Genomic DNA, 25,812 nt, shown 5'->3' with positions numbered 1-25,812 from the left:
GATCAGAGTTGCCTGAGCTGTGGTGTGAGTTGAAGACATAGCTCAGATCCCACAGGGCTGTGAATGTGGTGTAGGCCAGCGGCTGTAGTTCCAATTTGACCCCTAGCCTGGGAGCTTCCATGTGCCACAGGTGCAGCCTAAAAAGCAAAAAAAAAAAAAAAAAAAAAACCTCTCTTCGTGAAAACACCAAACAGCGGATGACGCCAGTGCTGCGGGAGGGCCCGAAGGCCGAGGTGGCTTTCACAGAGGCTTTGGCCCTGGTGTCTGAGGCCGGGGTCACTGCCAGGGAGGGGCCCCAGCAAGGCTGCGGAGCTCACGGAGGCAAAGCGGAGGACAAGGAGTGGCTCCCTGTCACCGAGCTGGACCTGAGTCAAAGACAAGAAGATCAAGTCTCTGGAAGGGATCTCTTTTCTCTGCCCATCAAGGAATCTGCAATCATTGACTTCTTCCCCTGGGGGGCGGGGGGGAAGACCCCTCAAGGTTTTGAAGATCATGCCAGTGCAAAAGCAGACCTGTGCTGGTCACCAGACCAGGTTCAAGGCATTTGTCCCCATCAGAGATTACAACGGACACGTCGGTTTGGGCGTCAAGTGCTCTAAGGAGGTAGCCACTGCCATCCGTGGGGCCATATTCTGGCCAAACTCTCCATTGTCCCGAGCATACTGGGGGAACAAGATCGGTAAGCCCCGTACCCTCCCTTGCAAAGTGACTGGCTGCTGTGGCTACGTGCTGGTGTGCCTCATCCCTGCCCCCAGGGGCACTGGCATTGTCTCAACCCCTGTGCCCAAGAAGCTACTGATGATGGCAGGAATTGAGGACTGCTACACCTCTGCCAGGGGCTGCACTGCCACCTTGGGCAACTTGGCCAAGGCCACCTTGGACGCCATTTCCAAGATGTACAACTATCTCACTCCGATCTCTGAAAAGAGTTAGTGTTCACCAAGCCTCCTTATCAGGAATTCACCGACCGCCTTGCGAAGACCCACACCAGAGTTTCTGTGCAGAGGACCCAGGCTCCAGCTGTGGCCACTACACAGTGTTACATAAGAAAAATAAAGGGAACAATGCTGGTCTAATAAAAAAAAAATCTGGGAGTTCCCATCATGACTCGGTGGCTAACGAATCCGACTAAGAATCATGAGGTTGAGGGTTTGATCCCTGGCCTTGCTCAGTGGGTTAAGGATCTGGCATTGCTGTGAGCTGTGGTGTAGGCTGCAGACCCGGCTCGGATCCCCCATTGCTGTGGCTCTGGCGTAGGCTTGGCAGCTACAGCTCCAATTGGACCCCTAGCGTGGGAACCTCCATATGCCTCAGGCACGGCCCTAAAAAAGGCAAAAAGACAAAAAAAAAAAAAAAAAAAAATCTAAAAAGAAGTTAACTCCTTAGCTTCAGATTATTAGTCCAGTTTTCAAAATAGTTATCAGGGGTCTTTAACCAAGGATTAGAAGATCTGAAAAACCCCATCAAAATGCATGCAAAAGTTTCATGTGTAATTTTTTAAAGGGAAGGTTTTAGGATCTACAGAGTTGTCTATCACCTAAAAAAAAAAAAAAATCAACACTTGATATAATTGTTTCTTTAATTATGGGGGGGGAGAATCATAAATATAGCTATACCAGTTGAACAGACTATCAAACAAGAAGTAAATATTTTCCTTTACCTAGAAAGAATGGGAAGACAAACCTTTATCAGCTACACTATAACAGAAAAAAAAGTGTCTAATAAAAGATAAGTTGGATTCATGTACATAATTGGGAAGCTTTTGTTGTTATATATTAATGTACAAAGAGATTCTTTATTGTATGAGTAGATTTAAAAACCTGGTAGAAACAAGCCCATTCTCAGGCTTATAAAGCAAGCCTTTACAGATAATTATGTTTTATTACTCTTCATTTTATGGGGATTGTGTTATACAAAACAAATACCAGATGCCTATTTGTTTTATTCATTTCAGAGGGAAAAAAAAATCCTACAAGTACCTCTGCGAATAGAACTGCTTTTAATTAAACACAGTGCACAACGAGCACATAAAAATTAATACTGTTTGAAGCCAACAGGTAGAAAGTAAATGTATCAGAAAGCAACTGCAGAAGACCCCCTTCCCCTCCTGACTGAGCTGAGAAAATATTCCCAGACTTATTACCTGGGAGCTGAAATCAGCAAGAGCTACTGGGATCAAGGTCATTCACAGGCTCGTTGGAGGTAAATGGAGGCCAATGTCCATGGAAACATAAAACGTGGAGGGGGATGGGGGAATGTTTTAATTAAGCCACACCCCACATTAGTCCTCCTTTATGAAATCAGGCAGGTCTCTTCTGACCCTGGGGAAAGCTGTTGAGATGGAAGGAACCAGGTTCATTTCTGCTATCAGAAAAATGCAAAGTGATTTTTGGCATGGTTCTGACTTAAGAGCAAACAGAAGGACATGTCAAACAGGGGCTGATATCTGAGTAATAAAGCCATGCAGAAAGAAAGAAAGAAAGAAGGAAGTTGGGGGAGGGGGAGATGGGGAAAAAGAACAATCAAACTAAACTTTGACAGCTTCTTCCTGACCCCAAAGACGTAAATCATATCTATTGTCAGCTCTCATTAGAAACTGAAAATCCAGCATGCAGCATTTTAGTCCTACCATGAGAAAAATTTAATTGTTCTGTCCATTTGCTTTTGTTTTCTTGTTTGCTTTTGATCAAACCAGAGTACGATCCACTCTCCACCCTGGTCCCAAACTCTGATAATATCTAACCAGTTATGATTTGCACACGCTTGTGCCAAGAGAGAACATAAACAGACATTTTGAAAGCAGCACTATGTGAAGTAATGTAAAACAGCTTGCAGTTGTATCTAGCAACCAACTTTCCACAAAGAATTATCTAGAAACATTTTCCAAATCACACTTATTTAAGGGTTCACACCCCAGATTCCACTGTGTGCAATTCTGAATCTCAAAGTGGTCCTGATTCAAGGCAAATTTTCCTCTGTTCCTTTATATAAAACTTAAGTCTTTTCAGTTAATGGACTTTGGTCCCTTAGTTAAATTGACAAATTAAACTGTATAGTACTTTTGTATTTAAAAAAGCAATTAAAATTCTAAGATTTTTAAAATAGACTTTTTAAAAATCTTTAAAATAGATTTTTTAAACAGGTGTGGGCAACTGAGAAAACAAAGCACTTACACTTATCTTCTGAAAAAAGCACTCACTTTGCTAAAAAAATACTTGGGACACTCCTTGTTCTCAGACCAAGAATGGAGGGTGAATATACAGAAAGACAAACCACATCGCGATTCACATGCCACATTTCATACTTCTGTGAAAACTAATCAAAGAATTGTTTTCACAATGGAATGCCTTATAGCCATTAAAATGAGGGAGAGAGTTATATGTACTGATATGGAACAATGCTTGATATAATATTCAGTGATTAAAAAAAGAAATTACAAAAGAGGAACTATATATGTGTGTGTATACATATATGTGTGTATACATATATGTGTGTGGTGTATATACACACACCACACACACACACACACACATATATACATATAAAATCCTATTTTCAAGAAAATAAATTATAGGCTATATGTCCAGGAAAAAAGAAAGAAATATATGCTCAACTGTTCAAGGTGATACATGGTTGCATTACAGGTAGCTTTCACTTTCTATAATGTTTGAACCTTGACCAATACTCAAGTATTATTTCTTCAATCTACAATCTCAATTTTAAAAAAAAAAAAAGCTTCCCCGAAACATTCACCAGATTGTGGTTTAAGCTGTACCTTTGGGTGGCTCTACCTTCAAAGTTAAATGTAAACTCAAGCTTCTGTGATGAGAGCCCTTATGAGTTAGAACAGCTTGATTTGAGTGGCAGTAGGAGGCCTGATATGGGGTAAGGGAATGCGGGGGGGGGGGGGGGGGGCACGCATGCGCACAGGCAAGCCTTCTTCACAGGAGGGAGCGAGGGAGGGTTCCTGAAAACAGACTAATCAAAAGGAAGAAGCATCGAGGAGGGTGGGGTGACTCAGACCGAAGGGAAGGCTTTCCTGAACAGCCACAGAAGTGCCTCTGATAGCCCCGCGTTTACAGCTAGAGAGCAGCTGGGAGAAAGAGGTGTGCAAAATCCATCCTTGTCAGTGGGAGGAGGAGGTGCCAGGAGCTGCTCTGCAGAGAAGTAAGTGGCAACGGGGAAGGCCTGCAAAAAAGAACAAAGTAGCCTGGGGATGAATCCTGGAAGCGGCAGCCCGCCCGTGGGAAACCTCCCTGGTGGGTGAGGCCACAAGACTGAATCCCTGGGCCCCCGTGTATGGTCTCTGCTGTGGGATGAGAGTCCAGGAAAGCTGCTGGCACCGCAAGTGGCTGGCTGAGCATGGCATGTGGTGCCCCATTCATCGGCAGACAGTGGGGACTGAGGTTCTGGCCCCCGGAGGCACTGTCAGGCCCTTCCTCAGAGAGGGCAGCCGAAACACGGAAGCAGTAACCTCTAGAGGGTTCTTCTCCCGTGAAGTTGCCTGGAGAGTTTACCACAATTCTCCACAAGGACTTCTCTGTCTCAGCCTGCCCTCCAGGAGAAAGCCAGCTCTGAAGCGACAGACACACTATACCTGGCCAAGAACTAGGGCCTCAGACAATACGGTGCAGTTCCAGGGCCACAAAGCAGACTTTTAGGGATAGTACAGAGCTATCTCGAAGGTCAGATGACGGCCAAAGGCACAAGGTATTTCAAAGCTGTAAATCATCATCTGATTTTGGTGAATCTCTAATTTCCTTCCTACTATGTTGAACCTCAAGCAGGGGGGCAGGGGTGTTGGATTCTTCTAACCTTATGTTTTCTATCCAGCATCCCCCGTGGTTTGCTTATTCCAAACAAAATGAAAGAATGCTATTAAGTTCCAAAGCCTTTCTTTCTGCACTGACAGGCCACTGTGACCAAAAGATACTCACTGGACAAATATCTCTAGAGGAGCTACTATATGCTCAGCACTGTGTTAAAACCAGGGAAACAGACGAAAAACAAATACACAAGCCCTTGAGATAAGACTTACAGATTTAAATCCAAGTGGAACATAAAGTGAAATATCCAAATAATTTTATATTCAAAAGATATTTGGAGGCAAATGGTAGATAAAAAGCCCATTGGGGGCATTTTTCCACCATGACAAGAGGTGCTGTGTACTTTGATCCCCATCATTCTTTTGGTCTGGCCTCCTTCATCTATATTTGAAAAAGAAACTAAGAAAACTAAAACTGGAGTTCCCGTCGTGGCTCAGTGGTTAACGAATCCGCCTAGGAACCATGAGGTTGTGGGTTCGATCCCTCGCCTTGCTCAGTGGGTTAATGAGGATCCAGCGTTGCCATGCGCTGTGGTATAGGTTGCAGACACGGCTCAGATCCCACACTGCTGTTGCTGTGGCTGTGGCATAGGGCAGTGGCTACAGCTCCAATTAGACCCCTAGCCTGGGAACCTCCATATGCCACTGGTGCAGCCCTAGAAAAACACACAAAAAAAAAAAAAAAAAAGAAAGAAAACTAAAACTTAAAAAACTTAAAAAAAAAAAGAAAAAGAAGATGAAAAAAAAAGATGAAAAACTCTAGGATATGCCAGAGTCATACTTCTATCGGTTTTAGTTCTGGAATTTCTAGACAAAAAAAAAAAAAAGGACTTCAAATGTAGTAACAGTTAACTAAGCACCTGTCCAGCCAAAGACTCCAGCGGGTCGTGAACTCTGGAGTACAGGGGAGAATGAACCAGCTTTACCCAGGAATACACCCAGAGAGACAAAATATGCACCTGGAGGGACAAAAACTCAATAATTATAAGGCATGGTAGAACAATCTAAGGTTTAAAACCACCTCCAGTCTAAATTCCAGAATTTCCCCAGGCCCTGAACGACAGGATGTAAGGAGCCCCCTCCAAGCTTGCAGACCCCTAAAATTATACAGGGTGAGAAAACAGAGCAGGGAGGAAAACTTCAGAGCGCCCACCCACACATGATGGAAACAAGCCAAGATGAGCATCTCATCTGTTGTGTGGACAGAGTAATGCTTAATCCAGGCTGCTGCTGATGAGCCCGGTGATAAGCAGGGAATGCCCTGGGCCTGCTGATTTATGCTCCACTATCTGAAAAATCACTAGGCCACTTTTATACCCCCGAGGGGAACTCAAATGACAGGCTTCAAATGATAGGTCTTACCCCAGTGGCGAACCAAGGAGCAGACGGGTACAGCAAGCCACTGTACCTGAGAATTCCAAAAGCAAGTATTTTAGACTTTAAGAGACATGTCAAAAAATCCAATTAATTCACCTCATCTAATTAAGTGAGTTAATTGGAAATACAATACAGTGTTTTTATTTCAACTGCTGCTTGAATCTCCAAGTCCGATTACTGGGAGAGGAAGGGCAATTTTTATTTTTGTGGGGAAGAGAGGAGAGGACTTTGGGACACGGAGGTGGGAACCAAAAAAAAAAAAAAAGCACCTGATTCTTGGTAGAAAACATTAGCCAGCACTGACCCAGCAGTGTTTCTAAAGGGAGAAAAAAAAGGGGGGGATTTTGAATATTTACTCCATATACAAATAACTGCAGGCCTACAGTCGCTATTATGCATAAAATACACGCCTGCTTGTTGTCTGCACCCAAGCAGTATCATGTTTGAGATGAGGGCGGCAGGTCTCGCTTTACTTATACTTAATGAATTATTCCCCAGAGTCTCTTTTTCAAAAGCTGATGTTAGAGAGCGCTGTCTAAGATTCTGTGATTTACGACAAGGACATAATCCTGTTCTCACATGCTTTCTGAGGGGACGTGGTAAGGTGCCAGGGGACAGGGTTTGACCTGTGGTGTATCTCCATCACAGCCAAGGCCCGCTGCCGTGTGGAATTCAGTAGGCATCCGATCACCTCTGGATCTGGTGGCAGAGATGGTTATTACAGAAAAGCTCTGACAACGTGTTTGTTCATAACTGCAGCTGTGTCTCCCGAGAGAAAGAATGAAAATATAAATTACGATGTGCCTGAGCCCTCCCAGATCTTCAGAACACAGGCTAAAATTTCCTCCCTCGTGTTCACCCAGCTGCCGTTACAAGTTTAATCATCAAGGCCAGGGTCACACGGCTTAAACTTAGCATGCAGAAAGGGTCCAGAGGTCCACGTCCTGCTGCAGCTGATGATGCCATCCAAAAAAGAGGCGTTAGTTGTTAACAGCCATGCAAATGTGGAGAGTAGAAAGTTATTCAGTGTTATTGCTTCCTGATTTGCTAAGGACCCCACTATGTTGGGATCGCTCCTTCGCCTACTTGAATATTCAGAGAAGAAAATAACTAGTATTATTTTCTCTGCCTCATGCAGGTTTAGCTCAGAAAGTCATTTCAGATGTTGTCACCAGCACATCTACCACCGTTATAATGCTTTTTAAGAAGCAGGAACAGGAGTTCCCATCGTGGTTCAGTGGTTAACGAAACAGACTAGTATCCATGAGGATGCGGGTTCGGTCCCTGGCCTTGCTCAGTGGGTTAAGGATCCAGTGTTGCCATGAGCTGTGGTGTAGGTCGCAGGTACAGCTCAGATCCTTGTTGCTATGGCTGTGGTGTAGGCCATTGGCTACAGCTCCGATTCAGCCCCTAGCCTGGGAACCTCCATATGCCATAGGTGCAGCTCTAAAAAGACAAAAAAAAAAGAAAAAAAAAAAAAAAGAAGCAGGAACAAGTCTTACGTGATTGCTCAGGCTTCGTAGAATGGGTGGAAAACATCATATGTACTTTTCTAAAAGGAAAAAAAGATGTAAAGACACAAAGTCGTATTAATAACTTGTACCCTCCACCGGACAACTTCTGGGAAATGGAAATCTATTGTATTTTGGCAATAGTTACAACAGGGGCTTGGAATTCTGGGCACTTGCCAAAGCACCTTGAGCTTCTGCATGACTCGCAAGCTACTGTATCATGGTGCACTACAGTTATAATGAGCTGTAAACAGATAGGTCACATGGAGAAATGAAGTGAAAACAATGACAAATACACACACAGTAAATCTGAAATTGTACAACATGGTCTAACGGAACAAAAAGATTAATGACAGTAACGGGGGTTCCTGACTGAGTGCTTCCTATGTAGCGAGCACTGGTCTAAGCCTCTTACATGTAACATCACTAACTTAATCCTCACGGCAACAACCCCATGAAATAGGAATTATTTGTATCCCCATGTTACAAGCGAAGAAATGGAAGCAAAGACGTTGCCCCAAGTTTCACAACTAGGGGCAGAGCCACCATTCAAATTCGAGCCACTGGTTTCCAGAGCCTGTGTGCATGACCGCCATGCCACACTTGGCAGAAGTCAGGAGGTATGTGTTCCACTCCCTTCTCTGTCACAACCAGCTCCGTGACCTTGGGCAAGTTACCCAACTTTCCTGGAGCTCTACACCCTTATCTATGTAACACAAGAGTTGCACCAGATCTTTAAGGTCACTGCCATGATCTCATTCTCCCTCCTCCAGATAAAACTGACACCATGATAGCAGGACCGAACACAGGGCCCCTCTCCTCAGATAAACAGGTAACAGATGCACCGACATACACCTGTGTATACAGACCCACAGCCCCAGAGGGTGATGAACTCACAAGACCATGCAGGAGAAACAGTTAAGGGAAACTGAGGCCCAAGGAGGCTCAAAGAGTCAGCAACACCCCCGAGAGTGTCCATCAATAAATGAACTGATAAAGGAAATATGTGAGATATATATATATATATGTGTGTATATACACATACACACATACGCACACACACAATGGAGTATTATTCAGTCTTTAAAAGAGAAGGAAATGATGCCATTTGGGACAACATGGAGAGAACTTGAGGGTATTATGCTAAGTGAAATAGGTCAGACAGAGAAAGACAAATACCATATGAATAAATTTATGAATAAAAAAAGAAAAATCCAAACTCATAGATACAGAGAACAGACTGGTGGTTGCCAGAGGTTCAAAATTTTCATCACAAGGAAAAAAATGTGGGAGTTCCCATTGTGGTTCGGCGGTTAATGAACCCAACTAGTATCCATGAGGACATGGGTTCCATCCCTGGCCTCGCTCAGTGGATTAAGGATCCAGCATTGCCATGAGCTGTGTTGTAGGTTGCAGATGCAGCTCAGATCCTGCATGGCTGTGGCTGTGGTGTAGGCCGGCTGCTACAGCTCTGATTCGAACCCTAGCCTGGGAACCTCCATATGCGGCAGATGTGGCCCTAAAAAGACCAAAAAAAAAAAAAAAGTAACAATGTATGGTGATGGGTGTTAACTTATTGTGGTAATCATTTCACAATATATACATACTGCTAATACATACATATCATTCACAATATGCATACATATAATATTTTACAATATCTATAGACATAGTGTCCTTTGGCAATGTAATACATATATATACACACACATATATATAAAATTATTATGACATACACCTAAAATTAACACACTGTTATATGTCGATTATATCTCAATTTTCAAAAAAGATTTATTTTGATATTTAGTCCTCTTTGCACTCTTTTATCCTACTCAGACATGGCTAAGGCTAAAAATAAGTGCGGGGAAATACTACTTCATCTCTGAACTATACTAAACATCAAGGTACTTAAATTTTATCTTAATATAAAATACTGTTCAATTTTTTAAAAACATGTAATATAACTCTACAATCTAAATACAGGAAATATTATACATTTCCAGTCTTTGAATCAATAAAAGCTGCCTGCCCTACATTTACAGGTTTGCAACATTACACTTGCATACTTAAAAATGCAGTTATTATAAAAGGTGTTGCTTAAAGGTAGCTTTTTAATGCAGTGTGAATTTTAAAGGAGCATGCAGCATATAAGAAATAGTGTTTTCAAGAAAAATTTATTCTCTGCCTCTCAGTAAAGCTAAAGCATTTCAGTATTAGGTCCCCTCTGATGAGATTTTCAGATTGGTTCAGATATACAGACCTAGAAATCATTTTGGAAAATGACCCTAGCAAGTTTTGTAAAAACATAAAGCATAATTCATGCTTAATCGTGTCATATGATTGCCACCAAATCGGAATCCACTTTTAAGACCCAGTAAGACGCCAAGTAACTGTGACACAGCGCCTTCGCCTTTTTCATCTGTACACCTTGACGTGTTCTTTTACACGATATCCATACAATCCACAAGCTGACACACACAAGCCAGGAGATTTTAAAAGCCGGAACTGGAGGCCAATGAGAGAAACGACTGTACACCTTTCCTTTGCTTTTTTCCCCCCCTTTGCTTTTTAATTAAATGATAAATCTCAATATGAATTCACTAGAAGCCGGATAGCTCAATTAAGCACTGTGTTACCATATACTCTGGGGCAATGCTTCGATATCCGTTAACAGAGTTGAGATGTAACCTGAGCAGAAAATGTAAGCCAAAAGTTATATCCAACTGACCACTGGGGAGAAAAATTGCAATTAAGAACAGACAAAAAAGTCCCAATATCTATAGACTGTCAAAATTAAATGACAAAAGGACCATAATGGTGTCTCCTGCAGCAGTAAATTCTTTAGATTCATAACATGCAGTAAAGCCCATCAGTTCATTTTAATTTGCTTTTCCCGATATTACATCCAACAGAACAGGAGAAAAAGAAAAAGAAAGAAAAGAAACTACCTTGGAGGGGGAAAAAAAAAAAAAAAAAAAAACAGTTATTGAAAGAAACAGCCCCTTTGAAAACAAAAAGAAACTCTGGGTAAATCAGCAAACGATGAATTTGGAGGAAACACGGGAGGCCTGTGATGGAAACCAAAGAGAGAAACATCTACAGAATCCAGGCTTTAAATACGTGGTCAATAGCAGTAAAATTTCACGTGGTTAAATAAATGTCTTTTTTTTTTTTTTTTTTTTTTTCATTTATCCACCAAAAACTGAGTGCCCCCAGCACGCGTCGTCAGGCTGGGAAGACGAAAAGGTGGGTGAGCTCACATCACTTTCCCAACAAGGCCTTCCTTCCCCCCACATTTAAACATCCACCACTCCCATTCTCCCAAATCACTTGGTGAGCTTTTTAAAAACCCCAATGTCATCTGCAGAGAGGCTGACTGGCCAGGAGTTGGGCCCAGGCCCCATTTCCAGAAGCGCCCTAGGTTAAGATTCACTGCCTCCATCCCTTTCCACAAGCTGCCTTCCTTCCCAGCATCTAGCACCTTCTAATATATGTAAATTGATATGGTATCAGCCTAGACTACTACTAGATTGTGACCATCTTGAGGCAGGGATGTGTGTCTGTTTGGTTCACCGTTGCCTCCGCAGTGCCTGGAAACAGTAGGTGCTCAATAAGTATCTGTTGAGTAAATGAATGAAAAACCAACATGAATTCTCCCCTCAAGGCCCAGACAATTACTGGGGAGAGAAAAACAAATAGCAAATGCATGTAAAAAAGCCACAAGTATAAACTGTTCTATAAGAGCATGTAACAGGAGAAGGTGACCAAGTGTGAGGTGACAAGGAAATGACTCTGGAAGAAGTGAAATGGAGCTGGGGGACAGCTTTCCAAAGAGAGAAAAGGGCATATGGGGAAAGGGAAGAGGAGGAAGGGGGCCTTGCCAAGGGGCTGGGGATGGAAAGGCAGCTGGAGCTGGACCAATCCCACCTTGATAGCATATGAATGAACCATTATGAGATCAAGGAGGAGGGTGGCATGGTGATGTTTTTTGTGCGTGATGCTGTGGATGATTTCTGCCAACCTAGAATATATGTAGGAAATATCAAATCCACTCCAGATCGCTACCCAATCAGTTCCTATCCTGGGCACCCCTAGAAATGTGGGAAAAGCAGGCTATAGGAGTTCCTGTTGTGGCTCAGTGGTCCAGTATCCAATCCAGGGACTGAACCCAACTAGTATCCATGAGGACGAGGGTTTGATCCCTGGCCCCGTTCGGCAGATTAAGGATCCGGCATTGCTGTGGTGTAGGCCAGCAGCTCTGATTTGACCTCTATCCTGGGAATTTCCATACCACAGGCAGGCTACAGACCTGTGTCCAAACATACTTAGCAGGGCAGCCCCTAAGCAACACACTGGTCTTCCCTCATCCGCTTAAGGGCACCTCCCTGCACCCAGTCTCTGCCTCCGCAACCCACACCTGGGGCAGGCAGGCCAGCCTGGGCCCAGGGCCACTCTCTTTACCTGAGCCCAGAGCCCAAGTCATTTGGAGCCCCAGTCAATCAAGGACGACTGGCATCACAGGCCCACACTGCAACAGCAAAAAACTTTCTATCTCATTACCGTAAAGTACTGCTATGTATCATAAAACCCCAAAAATCTGAGTTACCAACAAATATCACAACTCCAAAGCAAACTCTAAGGACACCCCACAGACCCAGTGCTCTGGGGGAACTTGCTAGGCTTTGTAGACAAGCTTTCAAATGGAGAGCTTCTTCTCCTGGGCGCCAAAATATTTTTAGTTTAACCCTAGCAGTTTTTTAAACTTATAAAATTCATTACTTGCTCCTCTTTTTTTTTTTTTTTTTTTTTCCTTTTTTGGGCTGCACCTGGGGCATAGGGAAGTTCCCAGGCTAGGGGGTGAATGGGAATTGCAGCTGCCTGCCTACACCACAGCCACAGCAACGCAGGATCCGAGTCACATCTGTGACCGACACCACAGCTAATGGCAACGCTCCTGAGTGAGGTCAGGAATAAAACCCACATCCTCATGGATACTAGATGGATTCATTACCGCTGAGCCACAGCGGGAACTTCCTCCTCTACTTCTTAAACACAGACCTCTGTACCCGGCAGGGCTCGTGGTCAGCACTGCATCAGGCTGTAGCCCATCAAATATTTACAGAAGCTCTGGTGACAAGCAGGGTGCGAGGTGGTGGGACTCACAGGCCCACCCCTGGGTCGTCTGCAGGACACGCTTGGGCTCCGAGCCAGCTGTTCTAAAATTGCAATGCTTCTTTGCTCCTTCTGGGTGTGACATTTTATCATTCCCCTGGCCTGCTTCCTTCCATTTGGGTTGCCAGCTGTCCCTACTCCCCAGATTTGCCTGCAAGAATCCCTTTCTCTTGAGATGGACTGCTTTTCATCTGCTGTGGGCTGAGAAACCAGGTTATCAAGTTGGTTACAACCGTCTCTCTCCAGGAAGAATGAATAAGTCCTAGGTGAGAAACACCAGTGCTACTCTGTAAATCAATCACACTATTGTTTACAAGCGTGTGGTCTTCACGACCTCCGTTCCAGCTGTGCAGAAGCACTCTGGTGTCGCGGTTAAGAATGCCCCAGTTCAGAAGTCAGACGAACGGAACCTCGGTTCATACCCTGTGTGCTCTGAGGCAAATCACTTTTAAAGATTCTCTGAACTTCGTTCTGCACCTCCACTGAGCCTCCTTCCTGCCAGGGTGGCCAGAAAGATTAAAGAAGGTACGGCTCATCACCCAGCACAGAGTATACTCTCAAGAAATATGGGTTGCTCTTGCTATTACCATCATCTACCAGGCTCAAATACGTCTGTGCCAACAGGATATGGCTTCAACAGTGCCTGCCGCAGCCAACCTCCCCTAACCGCAGTCCCCTGTTCCAGGAAGCAACTTTGGGCTGTTCTTTGAAAAAGGATGGCCACCCATTAAATCAAGAATGACAAGGCAACAGGGCAGTCTTTTATCTGACGAGGTTACCACCAGACCCAGAGATGTGGCCTCGTAGGAATGGGTCTCCCCAGCGGTAATAAACCCCAGGAAAGCCAATCAGGCTGCTTTCCTCCAGGGGATTCAGGAAAGACCAACAAGTGGTCGGCAGACACACACACAGGCACAGAGGTGCCAGCCAGGGGAGACATGAAGGTTCAGAGTGGGAAGAAAGGAGCAGATCCCAGGTGTTGTGCTGGGTCCTGAGAACTTCCTGGAACAGTTCCAGTCCAGTTTCTGTTCCACATCCCCTCACAAGAAATCCTTGAACTTAAGGGGGCCAGAGCGACATTCTGCTCTTTGCAATCTAAGGGCCTGCCAAACCAGCCCATGCATACAAGGTACCCTTCCAAAGGTCACCATCAACCTGTGAGGGCAAAGAGTCACTTGCAAAAGGGAAAACCTGCATTCTTTTTTTTAAATTTTTTATTATAGTTGATTTATAATGTTCTGTCAATTTCTGCTGTACAGCAAAGTGACCCAGTTATACACATACATGCATTCTTTTTCTCACATTACCTGCATTCTTCGAGCATCACCCAGGGATCCCAGAGGATCTGGAGTCAAGGCCATGCCTGGCTCCCCCGGGGACCACCCTCCACCTGCTCCCACCTCTGCCCTGTGCCACCTGCAAGCTCCCAGGCAACACTTAGGGCTTTCCACAGCTCACGAAACACTGGCCAGCCTTCCAGGGCACCTACCACGATTTCCTGGGACTTAAGTATCAAGAAAGAGATGAGCAGTTATTTCTGTGGCTTAGTTAAGAGCCAAGTTATGAAACTCAGCAAACCTCTGTGGTTGATTAGAAAATGGCAAGAAGATGGCTTTTTAATAACACCACCACCGTGGAGAGCACATGAGCGTGTACAAGGTTTTGCATTACAAGCAATTACCGACTCTACTTCCTTTCGACCTTTCCAGAACCCTGTGAGGGGTGATGATCCCCCACTTGACAGATGTGGACACTGAGGCTGAGAGGCCTAGGAGTGTGTGGGGGTCAGTCACATCCCTCGTCCAGGGTGACCACTCTCTTCTCAAGGGCTCCCCAGAAGACAAAGACGGAGACAACCGGAAAAAGCATATCTCCACAAATCTCAAGGCTGCTCAAAGCCATCACCAGGCCAAGAAAAAGCCCTGAAGCCCTGAACTAACTAGGCATAAACTGTTTGGTTCATTCTGTTTTTTGTCTCAGTTTTTCAATCACTTAGAATGATGCCTCATTTGCACTTAAAATCCCAGACCTGACCTGGATGCCCCAGAAGAAAAGCCACCTGTCTCAATTCACCTCTAAAGGACCTTGGATTTAACAACGGAGGAGAAAAGAGAGGATGGCTTTAATCAACTGATACAATTAGCTAAAAAAAAATAAATAAATAAGAAAAAAAATGACACCCACACAGGTGAGCTCCACAGATTCTGAGATCCCAGGAAAGGCTTTTTGAGCACAGGGAGGAATTCACGGGCTCAGTAAGAGACACAGAGAGGTTTTTGGCTTCAGCAAAAACAAAACCTCAAAGGGAACAGAAGCAGTGGGAGCCTCAAAGACCCCCTGCAGGACCAATTAACACCTACAAATGTTTATCTAAGCAGTCTTGTACTGATGGCTACTTCGCTAAGCGGGTGCTCAGACTCACCCCCAAAACAGCTATTTCTCCAAAAAGGACTGAGCTGGGGTTCAGGAGAGAAGAAGTTCTGTATCTTCGGAGAGAGAGACAAGGAGAAAACCAATCTTCGGTACAGTGAAATCCATCACAGACGCACGTATAATAAAAGAAAAGATGGGAAACAAGGTAAATCTCTAAGAAAATGTAAATAACAACAGCACAGCTCTAAGTTACTAAAAAGAATCATGCCCCCATTCAAAATCCCCCTTTAGTATTTTAATAGGATTTTCCTATTTAGCAGGAAAGGAAAATGCTCTTAGAGAGTGTGTGAAGAAAAAAGCAACATGCAAAAATACACTTAAAGGGAGTTCTCGTCGTGGTACAGTGGTTAATGAGTCCGACTAGGAACCATGAGGTTGCGGGTTCGATCCCTGGCCTTGCTCAGTGGGTTAAGGATCTGGCATTGCCATGAGCTGTGGTGTAGGTCGCAGACGCGGCTGGGATCCCACATTGCTGTGGCTCTGGTGTGGGCTGGCAGCTACAGCTCCAACTGGACCCCTAGCCTGGGAACCTCCATATGCCGCAGGTGTGGCCCTAGAAGAGGCAAAAGGACAAAAAAATAATAAATAAAAATTAAAAAATACACTTAAAGTCTGCCTTCAACTTTAGAGAACCGACAGACTAGAATGGCCAGGAGTTTGTCTTGTTCACGTTGGTGGGCCCAGCTCCAAGACTTCTGAGTCTGCCACAAACAAGGCACTTAAGGAAAATGTGTTAAATTTACTTACTATTAATTAAATGATAATTAACATATCTGTACAAGGTACTTGGGTTCACAGAGAAAGAATTACACTGGTGTCCATGGGGTTATAACTGGCCAACTACTGAAATTTAATAATAGTGTTTAGCTCATATCGGGACTAGAAAAGAAATTTTTTTTTTAATTTTTTTTTAGGGCCGCACCTGCAGCATCTGGAAGTTCCAGGCTATGGGTCACATTGGAGCTGTAGCTGCTGGCCTACATGACAGCTTGGCAACACCAGAGGATCCTTAACCCACTGAGCAAGGCCAGGGATAGAATCTCTTCATGGGTACTAGCCGGGTTCTTAACCCACTGAGCCACAATGGGAAGTCCAAAATTTATTTTCATATATTTTACAGTTTTCTAATGTTCCACCAAGGCTCTGTATAACTTTTATCATGTTTTTAAGCACTGTTTTTCTTTAGGAAGCCTCAGGGCCTGGGGCCGTGGTATGCCACCATCCAGAAACCTGGCCTGCTCTGCCAGAAATGGAATCTTCCAGTGGGTCTCCTATTCTGCTGAATCACACCTTTTACCTGGGGCACAGTCACCCCTGTACCATCTCATAGGTTCCCTGACACCCAGGACAGGGCAAACCCTGCAAGTGCTATCAGTGAGAGCAAAGGTCACATACAGTTCACTCCTCACTTTTCTTTTTTTCTTTTCACAGCGCACTTGCAGCATATGGAAGTTCCTAGGACAGGCGTTGAATCGGAGCTGTAGCTGCTGGCCTACGTCTCAGCCACAGCAACAATGGGATCCGAGCCACCTCTGCGACCGACACCACCGCTCAGGGCCATGCTGGATCTGTAACCAGTGAGCAAGGCCAGGGATCAGACCCTCGTTCTCACAGAGACAACATCAGGTCCTTAACCCACTGAGCCACAATGAGAATTTCACTTCCTCACTTTCCTGAAAAGAAGAGCTCTAGCGGAGAATTAAAGGCAGAATTACGCAGGCAGGGTTACAATGCTCCTTGAATGGAAGCGTGGAAGAGTTGGATGCTAAAGTGTCAGAATCAGGGGTCATCTTGATTACATCTCTGAGCCAAATTTTTCCTTGGAAAATGCATGTGAAGGAAGCAGAGTGGGGAAAAAAAAGATATGACCAACACCCAAATCATACTGAACTCACTAATAAGCAACTGTAAACAGGTAAATTTTGTCTCTCTTTCAGGCGGCAACATTGTATAGAGGAAAGAGCAGGCACCTTCGGTATCCAAGGTGCCTGGTTCCAACCCTGCCATTTAATCACCACATGGGACTAGGGCTCCTACTTTACCCTCTGGGGCCTGCATGCTGATCTGTGAAATGGGGATTTGACAGACCGTCGTTGAAAGGCTTACGCGAGCTAATAAAGGCCACTTCCCATCAGGCACAGGACAAATGCCTTGCAGTTTTGGGGGAGTCCCTGTTCCTCAAAGGAACTTGGTCACAGGCAGCCAAGCTCTGACGGAAACACAGTCACTAAGCTCCCAGCATGCACATCCAAACACGAACATGCTCAGGATGCTGCAGAATCCAGTGACCCCGGAGCCAGATGGGTTCCTTCCGAAGAGGCTGTGCAGAAAAGTGACTGTCGTGAAGTAGCAGCGGGCCTCAGAGAAATGAGAGGAATGGGAGCCAGAAAACCTGGGCTATACCCTCCATTCAGCCAGCCACGTACAGGCTGTGCAGCCTAAGACAATCCACCCTCCAGAGCTGGCCTCAGCTTACACACCTGTAAAATGGCCTGACAAGACACCTGGCAAGGGGGTTGTGAGCAAAGCGGCAGAGGAGCCTTTGTATCCCCCACAACTCAAGGTCATTGTCAGCAGGTGTTTCTAGCACTGGATTCTGGGGAGCCACATCTACAGGCCTTCGAACAAAGAGAACAACCCACCCCCTGAGGGAGTGACAGCACCCCTTCAGGACAAGTCTGTGCCATCCAAAGCTGCTGTCACAGTCACGGGGTCCAAAGGTGGCCTCCCACAGGCTGCGCCTGCCTAAGCCTTAGTGGAAAACCATTCTCTGGAGGACCAAATCCTACAGGCTCCCAGCTTAGGTCACTGATTCCACTTTCAACTGTCGCTGTTGAACCAGGTTGCAAATGTCCCTAGAAGTAGAACAGACAACCCCAACCTTTCAGGATTCCTTGCAAATGAGGCCTTCGGTGGCTCTCCAGAAAGCAAGTTCAGAGAAGGTGAGAAACGGGGGAGCAGACAGAATTAGAACCTCTGTGCAAGAAGACACCACTGCTGGCTTCATAATCTGCCTAGGGCTTGCCCTAGCTTTATTTTTTTTTAAACTGTGCTTATGTGGTTTATTTTAGAAAGGCTTTTGTGCTAGCATATACCTGTGGGGAGGGGGGGAGCGCAGAGGTGCTAATATTTCACATTTAAGACCTGAGAAGCACAGTTTCATCCACCTTTTATTTCTCCAAGGTGCCCTGATGCCTCATGAACTTGCTCAAGGTGTCTGGCAACATAGTTTGAGATAATAGGGAATAAACACAGAATCGCTGCCTTGGCTTGTGCACATTTTGTTTTAAGTGCAGCTGAATTCAACTTCTCACTCAGTGAATTCACAGCCTATTCCGTCAATTCCTTAGGGCCAAATTGCAAGGTGCAGAAATACTCCTCCTTAAACTAAAGAGCTCCAGGGACCTCCACCTGAGTTGGAAACAAAAAAAAAAAAAGGAACCCCTAAAGCAGGAGTTCTCAAATCTGCTGATGCCCTGAGTAGCGGCTGTGTGTCAACCCCCAAAACTACACAAGTCACATGTGGTTGTGCTTTCTTTTTTCACCAAGTTTGTCCAAAGTCCTTAGCAGCTTCCCAAATGATTCCAAGAGAAATCCCATAAGAAACACCATCAACTAGGACCTGCTACTGGCTGGAGAGTTTTCAAGCGTGTCTGTGATTGAAGAGGGAGCGCTGGAAGTCAAGGGAGAGAAAGTCAGAAGGCCTGCCACTAACCAGCTCCCCGACCTTAAGCAAACCTGTTAAACACTCTACCCCTCAGTTTTCACATCTGTAAGATGACGATGTTGGAAGTCGAAAGGTCACTTACCTTCAGTACCCTTAAAAACACCAGGATTGTGGGGTACAGCTTCAACAAACACAGGAAAAGATGTCCAAAAGGGCTGCATGGAATCCAGCCCATTCCCAGAAGAGCTGCTTAAAATATTCACCACTCCTCTCCTCGGAGGGGTCAAAGATAGAAGCCACCTCTCATTTCCTTCTTTCTTCTATTTCAGCAAGCCAAGTTTGAAGTTTCACAATGATGCCCTTGGAAGGGATTTGAACTATGAAGTTCATGCAAAAATATAGTGATTCTGCAAGGATGCATAAGAAGCTCAAAAGACGTAAAAGAGAATTTCTCAAAAGCCTCATTACAAATCATGTAATCGCTGCCGTTACTTATTTTAGCCACTGTCATCTACACCTGTTAATGTATGTAACCGATGAAAATTAATTATGGGTGTCATAAAAATGGATTTTTTAATATAATCCTGGGTGGGTCAAAAATCTTGCTCTTTTATATGAGAAAAGGATTTGCCTTCATTCCATGTAGCTCTTCTAGACCTTTCGTAACAAATGTCTGTTTTTCGCAAGAGTGCAGGTGAGATGCAGGTCCTCAACTAAATCCTTACTGTCACATGAGGCTAAATTTCACTAAAAACAACTTTTTTTAGTTAATACTGCTCATACATATTCCATAGCATCCTAACTCAGCCACCATACAATACATTTTTCAATCTAATTATCAGACCCCGTGAAGTCCGAAGCAAAGTTATACGTGGTTGCTTTGTGGCAGCAAATTAAAGCGAAGCCTTTCAGAGGGACTTACTAATAAGGAACAGGAGTGGATGAAAATTGATCCCATTTTTTATAAGCCATTATCAAATGAAGGCTTAGAGCACCCTGAAGCAGTCTAGAACCCACACCACCAAAGGATGAGCTAAGGTTCAAGGTGATGAATTAAAGGTCAAACGAAGCATCAGTATGAGAAGTCAAACTTGGATGCCTTCTACAGACCTAACTGCAATATCCTTCTCTAAAACCCTGGAGAGAGACGGGCATTTATTTGATTGGAGGAGTTCTGCGTCCCACACATGCACAGCTGACTTATGGAAAACCTCAGGCTAAGTAACAGAGCCCAGAAGTTGTGCTTACTTTGGAGCACAAGACCAGGCTGTCTGCTATGTGAGCATTCTCATCACATTTCAGGGCTCACTCTTCAACGTCCTATCTTTCCAAGTCAACGGCAAAAGGCAATTTGCAAGCACCATGTCTCAGAGATAAAGCATTCAGATAACCCAGGGCGAGCAATGAGTTAAAACTCCAGGTCAACCAGGCGAATGAATATAAACACTCTGCAGGCCCATCTCGGCCTCTGACACAAGATTAGAGCTGGAAAGTATGCAAGAGGGGAAGGAAGAACATCCAGAAGTGACCCCAGGAAAAGAAACCCCTGCTTAGGAGAAAGAAGCCACTTGCTTTCCTAACTGAATGCCACCTTTCAGATGAGATCCCTGTCCTGAGGGCCTGACACCTTGCGGTCTTTAAACAAAAACCAAAACGAGGGTGTGGGTGTCAGATTTCTTGGTCCAATCACAAAGAGGTCAAAAATTAGTGAAATTTACTTAGCAAAAATGAAAGTTTCTAAGAAACCAACCCTCCTTCCCTCACTGCCAATCTCTCAAAAAAAGCTTCAGCAGAGCATGTAGACACTGAATATTTATTCTGAGACCAGGTGGGTAAAGAGATATGATTGTCGTGGTGGATTGCGGGTGTTCCTCCAATAAATGTACAATTCAAATTTCTGAAGGTAAGATCGCAGCTCCAGCCCCTTTCAAAGAATGAAGACCACAATGATCCTGCTACAAAATTCGGTAAGACTGCTTTAAAAGACACTGAAAGGTTAGACTTCATCTCGAGTTACTCCACCATAAACCAGACAAAGAAATTCCTCAAAGGCTATAAGCATTTTTTCCTACAAGCACCCACAGGAATAGGTCAATGTAAATGTCGTTTAAACAAAGCATTCATTACCAACCACAGTTTGCTTCTGTTGTGAGAAAATTTTAATCCATTGCCACTGCACCCATCACTGGCCCTGAAGCAGAGTAAAATGTAGGTTCATAATTGATCCTACAGCCTTGGGCTTTTCTTACGCTTGAAAAGCGAGAGGTGTTGGGGGTTGGGAAGTCCCAGTGTTGGATATTTTCTCCTTCACCATCTCTGATCAAGTACAGGAGGACTTTAATTTCCCTTCCAATCTCTCCTACAGAGGCCCAAGTGTCTGAGGAAATCCACAGACAACAATCAAACCTTTCACTTCAGGGCCGTTTCCCCACCATGCCCCTTCCTGCTCCAATCAGGTCTGCAAAGCGTTTCCCCTAGTCTGCATTTCATGAATCAATTGCAAAATCTGCCAACCTCTGCCAGTTCCTCTTGTACTCAGCTGAGAGGTTCCCCTTCCTTCCCTGGGTAGCACAAGGCTGCTCTGGGTTTTAACTGGCGTAACGTGGAAATGCACTGTAGGAGCTCCCTAACTCTTTCACAGCCAGACAGAAGTGAGAGTCTGGGGCTCACCACCCCATCCACGAGGAAACTGACCCTCCAAGCTCAGGTGAAAGCAGATTCCTGGAAACCAGTTTTTGATCCCAAGTCCAGTGTGTCAGTTGCTGTCACTGGGAAGGAAAAGGAAGAGAGAGAAGGGCTACAAAGTATCCAACTCAGTTACTTAGCAACTGGACAAAACTTGCTTCACTCCACAGGGTAAGGAGGCATCTCAAGCCCATTCAGAGAGTAACAGACTCCGTTTTACATGCAAATCAATAAAGACAAAGGGAAAAGGGAAAGCTAAACAAGCAACTGCAGTTTGCAGCCCTGGGGCTTAGGCCCAGATTTAAAAAATTGCTTCTCCTAGGGAGGGGGTAGGATATATTTATACAAACATATAGGAATGAATGAATGAATGAATGCACTCATGCATGCAAGATCACAGGCCCCAACCAGCTAACAGTCTCCCTTCATAAAAAGTCAACACCATCTGGGAGTAAGGAAGAGACAGGCACAGAAAGTTGAGTAGCTAAAATTAAAGCACTTCCACTGCTAACACAAATTTAAGGTTCACGGAAAGAATCCAATTGGAGGGTGGGAGAATTCCAGGGAAAGCAGTTCCCCCTGCTCGTGAGAAATGCAAATAAAGCATCAATCTTGGGGGAAGGTCTCCACACTGTGGATGGATTCAGAGCCTCTGGGGTCCTTAGACCTTCTCACACAAAACACCCTCCCCGATGATCCATCGGTGAAGCGCCGCTTCCAAACTTGGATCAAACCCACACGCTTCAGAGGAACCACATCGCCCTGAAAGTTTTCCAGGCAAGAGAGAGACACTGTCACCTACTTGGCCCAAGAAAGTGCTCCAGGCTTTCCCGTTAGCCTGAGGAGCTCACACCCTTGGTTCTCAGCTCCTGGCCACACGCACCTGCACCGGGTGGTTGAGTCCCAGGCTCAGAGCAGGAGGAAGAGCACAGGAGGGTTCCTCTGCCCCATTCCCAGCCCCCCAAGCCTCACACCTGGACCAGGTGGGCAGGGCCCGACCCCCGAGCCACTTACTTCTCATACTCGGTGTTGTCTCGGTCACAGCGAGAATCCTTGTGCTTTTGCCAGTCTTTGCCATGCTTGCAGGTGGTAAGAAGCACGACGTCCTCCCCGTTATGGACGTGATATAAGGCATTCCTGGTGTCTGACCCTATCCCTGTCAGGTACCTCTTCCCCTTGAATACCAGCATGTACTTCCTGAGAGGAGGGATGGTGTTAAACTTTAAAAACCCCCTCTCCCCTCCTGTCCTGGGATGATCCTTAGAAAAGAGGGGAATAGAAACATCAAAGTTGGGTCGGAAGTTTTCAGTACTGATGCTGGCTTTGGCCAGCATCGCCTGGCCGATGTCAAACCCCACGTCCTCAGTGTAGTCAGGCCAAGTGCCGGAATATAAATTAAAAATTAAATGATTCCTACCATTGTTCCACAAGTGGAGACTCTGCACTTTGGATTTCAAATTGTGCACATACTGAGGTGACAACTGGTCTCTGTCTAAAGTATCCAGACTCAGGACAAAGAGGCACGCCTGGCTGGGGTCCGAGGTGTAGAACCTGGAGCCCTCGATGGCCGCTAGAATGTTTTGGTAACTTTCGGCGATTTTCTCCCCTTTTTGCTGCGGGTATACGTACACTTTGAAGCCGTTTTTCTTGCAAAGGGTGAAATCGAAGCAGGACTCCATGCGGCACTTCTTGCCTTTGTAGATGCTCGAGTTGGCATCTCGCTTCTGCCGGGGGGAAGTGTGCACGTTGGAATCCTCGTTTTCCAATTGATCCCAAGGAACGAAGGGGCGCAGAGCGTCCGGGAAGCGGGGCCAGAAATGATCCGGACTCGGGTGGTGCAAGCCATTCCGACCGCTGTGCTCTTCTCTCCGGCTGTGGCTTCTCGATGCCCTAAACTGCAAGCCTCCGAAATAAAACAAAAGGGCGAGACAAGAGCCAGCTGAGAGCAGGATGAAATAGCGTTTTTTGGCCTGCATGTGTCCTGCCTGGGTCAAGAGGATTGTAAATAAACACAAGAATCACCCAAGTTTCCCAATCAACACTTTCAGCTCCAGTCCGCCATCTTCCCGCCTGTAAAGACTTCAAACTCTCCGCTCCCACCTTCTCTGGATGCCTTTCCCCAAGCCGTGGACTGATCCAGCGCATGTGGGCGATTTCTTTAACTTTCTCCCCTTCGGTCTTTCATCTTTGGGTTGCACAATGGACAGGCGAGAGCGGGGCTGAATATTTCGCACCCAGGGCGGGCGAGCAGCGGACTGTAATTTTCTTGCATGCAACAAGACGAAGGAAAAGAAAGAGAGGGGGGAAAAAAAAAAAGCTCCCGATGCCCAATCAATGGCAAGACGAAGTGATTTCCTTGCCTCTCGGATTCCTCTCGGCAGCGTGGAAAACGAGCCCCGGGAAAGCAACTTCAACTCATCCACACTCCCGTGCAGAGCACTCGGGTTCCAACAAGTCAGCCGATCCCCGCGTTCAGCCGGCTAATGCATCTTGCAGCTGGGGCGCCGTAACCTCACAAATCCCTGCATCTCTCTTTATTCCCTTCTGCAGCGGCTCCAAGACTCCGGCGGTGTTTACTCCTGCGCTCGCGGGGCCGGCCCCCGGGACGCGCGGCGGCCCGGCTGGAGGCGGCGGCGGCGGCGGCGCTGGGTGACGGCGGCGGCGCGTCCTCCCCGCGGGCAGTGCCGGCCCCGAGCGGCGCTTCGCAGGCCCCCGCGCGATCGCTGCCGACCGCCGCGTTCGGTCGCCGAATGTTACCCGGTTCTGAATGTTACACTTACACATTCCATTCCCGACACGACAGCGCTGACCTCATCCATCCACGCAGCCCGCGCTGCCATTGGCCGAGCGTCACGTCCGGGGGGGGCGGTGCTTCCGCTGCGCCCATTCATAACCCCCGGCCACCGGCCGAGGCGCCGGCGCGGCGCGGGGGGTGCAGGCGGCACCGGGGTCTCGGGGCGTCTCCGCCGCTGCCGGGCGGGCGGAGCGCTGGGCTGCTGGGTGCTAGCCCCACGGCCCCTCGGCGCTCCGCGACCGGGACCCCGGGGTGGGCCGTACCGCCTCCTGCCGCCGCGCCGGGAAGCAGCGCCTCCCAGAGGCGCCCGTGGGCGGGCGGCTGCCGGGAAACCGGGAAGCGGCCGGCGCTTCTCGGGCCCCGCTGCTCCGGCTTGCCCCGGGCGCCCTCGAGAATCCGGTCTGCTCGGCTGCCTGCCGCGAATGCCTCCCCGAGCGGCCGGCAGGGAGTGTGCGGGTTCCTGGAAAAGGATGCTCGAAAATTGAAGCCGTGGAGCGAGGCGGAGGGATGAGGGAGGAAAGAAAGACTTCAAAGAAAGCGTTCGCGGACCAGAAGGACGCCTCTCTCCGCCCACCTTCCACCCTCTGAGGCCCAAAATGCTTCCTTCTTACGAGCGGGTCCTTATTCCCTACAGAACCCATCCTTTTATTTTTTCTTTCCCAGGGAAATCTCCCAACCCTCAAGAGTAAAGAGGAAATTTTACAATCAAGAGGAATAACTGCAGTTCCTCATGTCTGTACTGAGACACCCACCCCAAATCCTCAATAACTTCGCCGCATCCTTTCCTCACTCCCCGCTGCCCCTTGTCTATTCTGTAGAAAGCTTCTCCAAGACTTCCAATCACAGTGGGGGAAAAAGAGAAATTCTAGTAGCTGAGGAGAACGTGGTTGGTTTAAGCCCATCCCAGTACCGAAAGGGACATTATTCTTTCTGTGATGGTGGGCTGGTGGTTTTTAAGGAGCTGTCGCTTCAAGATGGATGAGTAGTAGATCAGCCAATTGTCCCAGCTGTGGAAGAGACATTTGAGGCAGGAAATGACCTTACTGACCACTAGTTCAAGATGGCTGGTCCTTCCTTCAACTGCCTTCCCACACCCCAGCCCCAAGCTCCTGCTACCCCCAGGGAACATCACTGGACAATTCGCATAAAGACCGAGAGTCCCTCTAAAGGTCCTCTGAGACCACAAAGATGTGCTAGTTCCCAAACAGTATTTCTGGTCAAGCCAAGCTCCCTGGCCTCAGAGCCTGGATTCTGCTTTTCAGAGAACACCTCCCACCCTCTTCCCCAGCCTAAAGTCGCATGGGTCTGGCCAAGCTGGACAAACAGTTGCCTAGGGCAGCAAGCTGTT

The 25,812-nt window shown here is 46.3% G+C and overlaps 1 protein-coding gene and 1 pseudogene across 1 annotated transcript in view; one reads left to right on the top strand and one right to left on the bottom strand.

The window, feature by feature from the left end:
* LOC102166572 overlaps positions 1-1,163 on the top strand; it is a 61,158-nt pseudogene extending 59,995 nt beyond the window's left edge.
* The window catches only part of EXT1 (exostosin glycosyltransferase 1), a 290,768-nt gene extending 266,315 nt beyond the window's left edge, over positions 1-24,453 (bottom strand). Inside the window, exon 1 of the mRNA XM_001924980.6 lies at positions 22,685-24,453. Within this exon, the coding sequence (XP_001925015.2) occupies positions 22,685-23,646 (962 nt within the window). The 5' untranslated portion in view covers positions 23,647-24,453. The remainder of the gene's footprint in view (positions 1-22,684) is intronic.

The sequence above is a fragment of the Sus scrofa genome, chromosome 4 (assembly GCF_000003025.6).
Source record: "Sus scrofa isolate TJ Tabasco breed Duroc chromosome 4, Sscrofa11.1, whole genome shotgun sequence".
Taxonomy (NCBI): domain Eukaryota; kingdom Metazoa; phylum Chordata; class Mammalia; order Artiodactyla; family Suidae; genus Sus; species Sus scrofa.
This window is presented reverse-complemented; position numbering and strand designations above follow the sequence as displayed.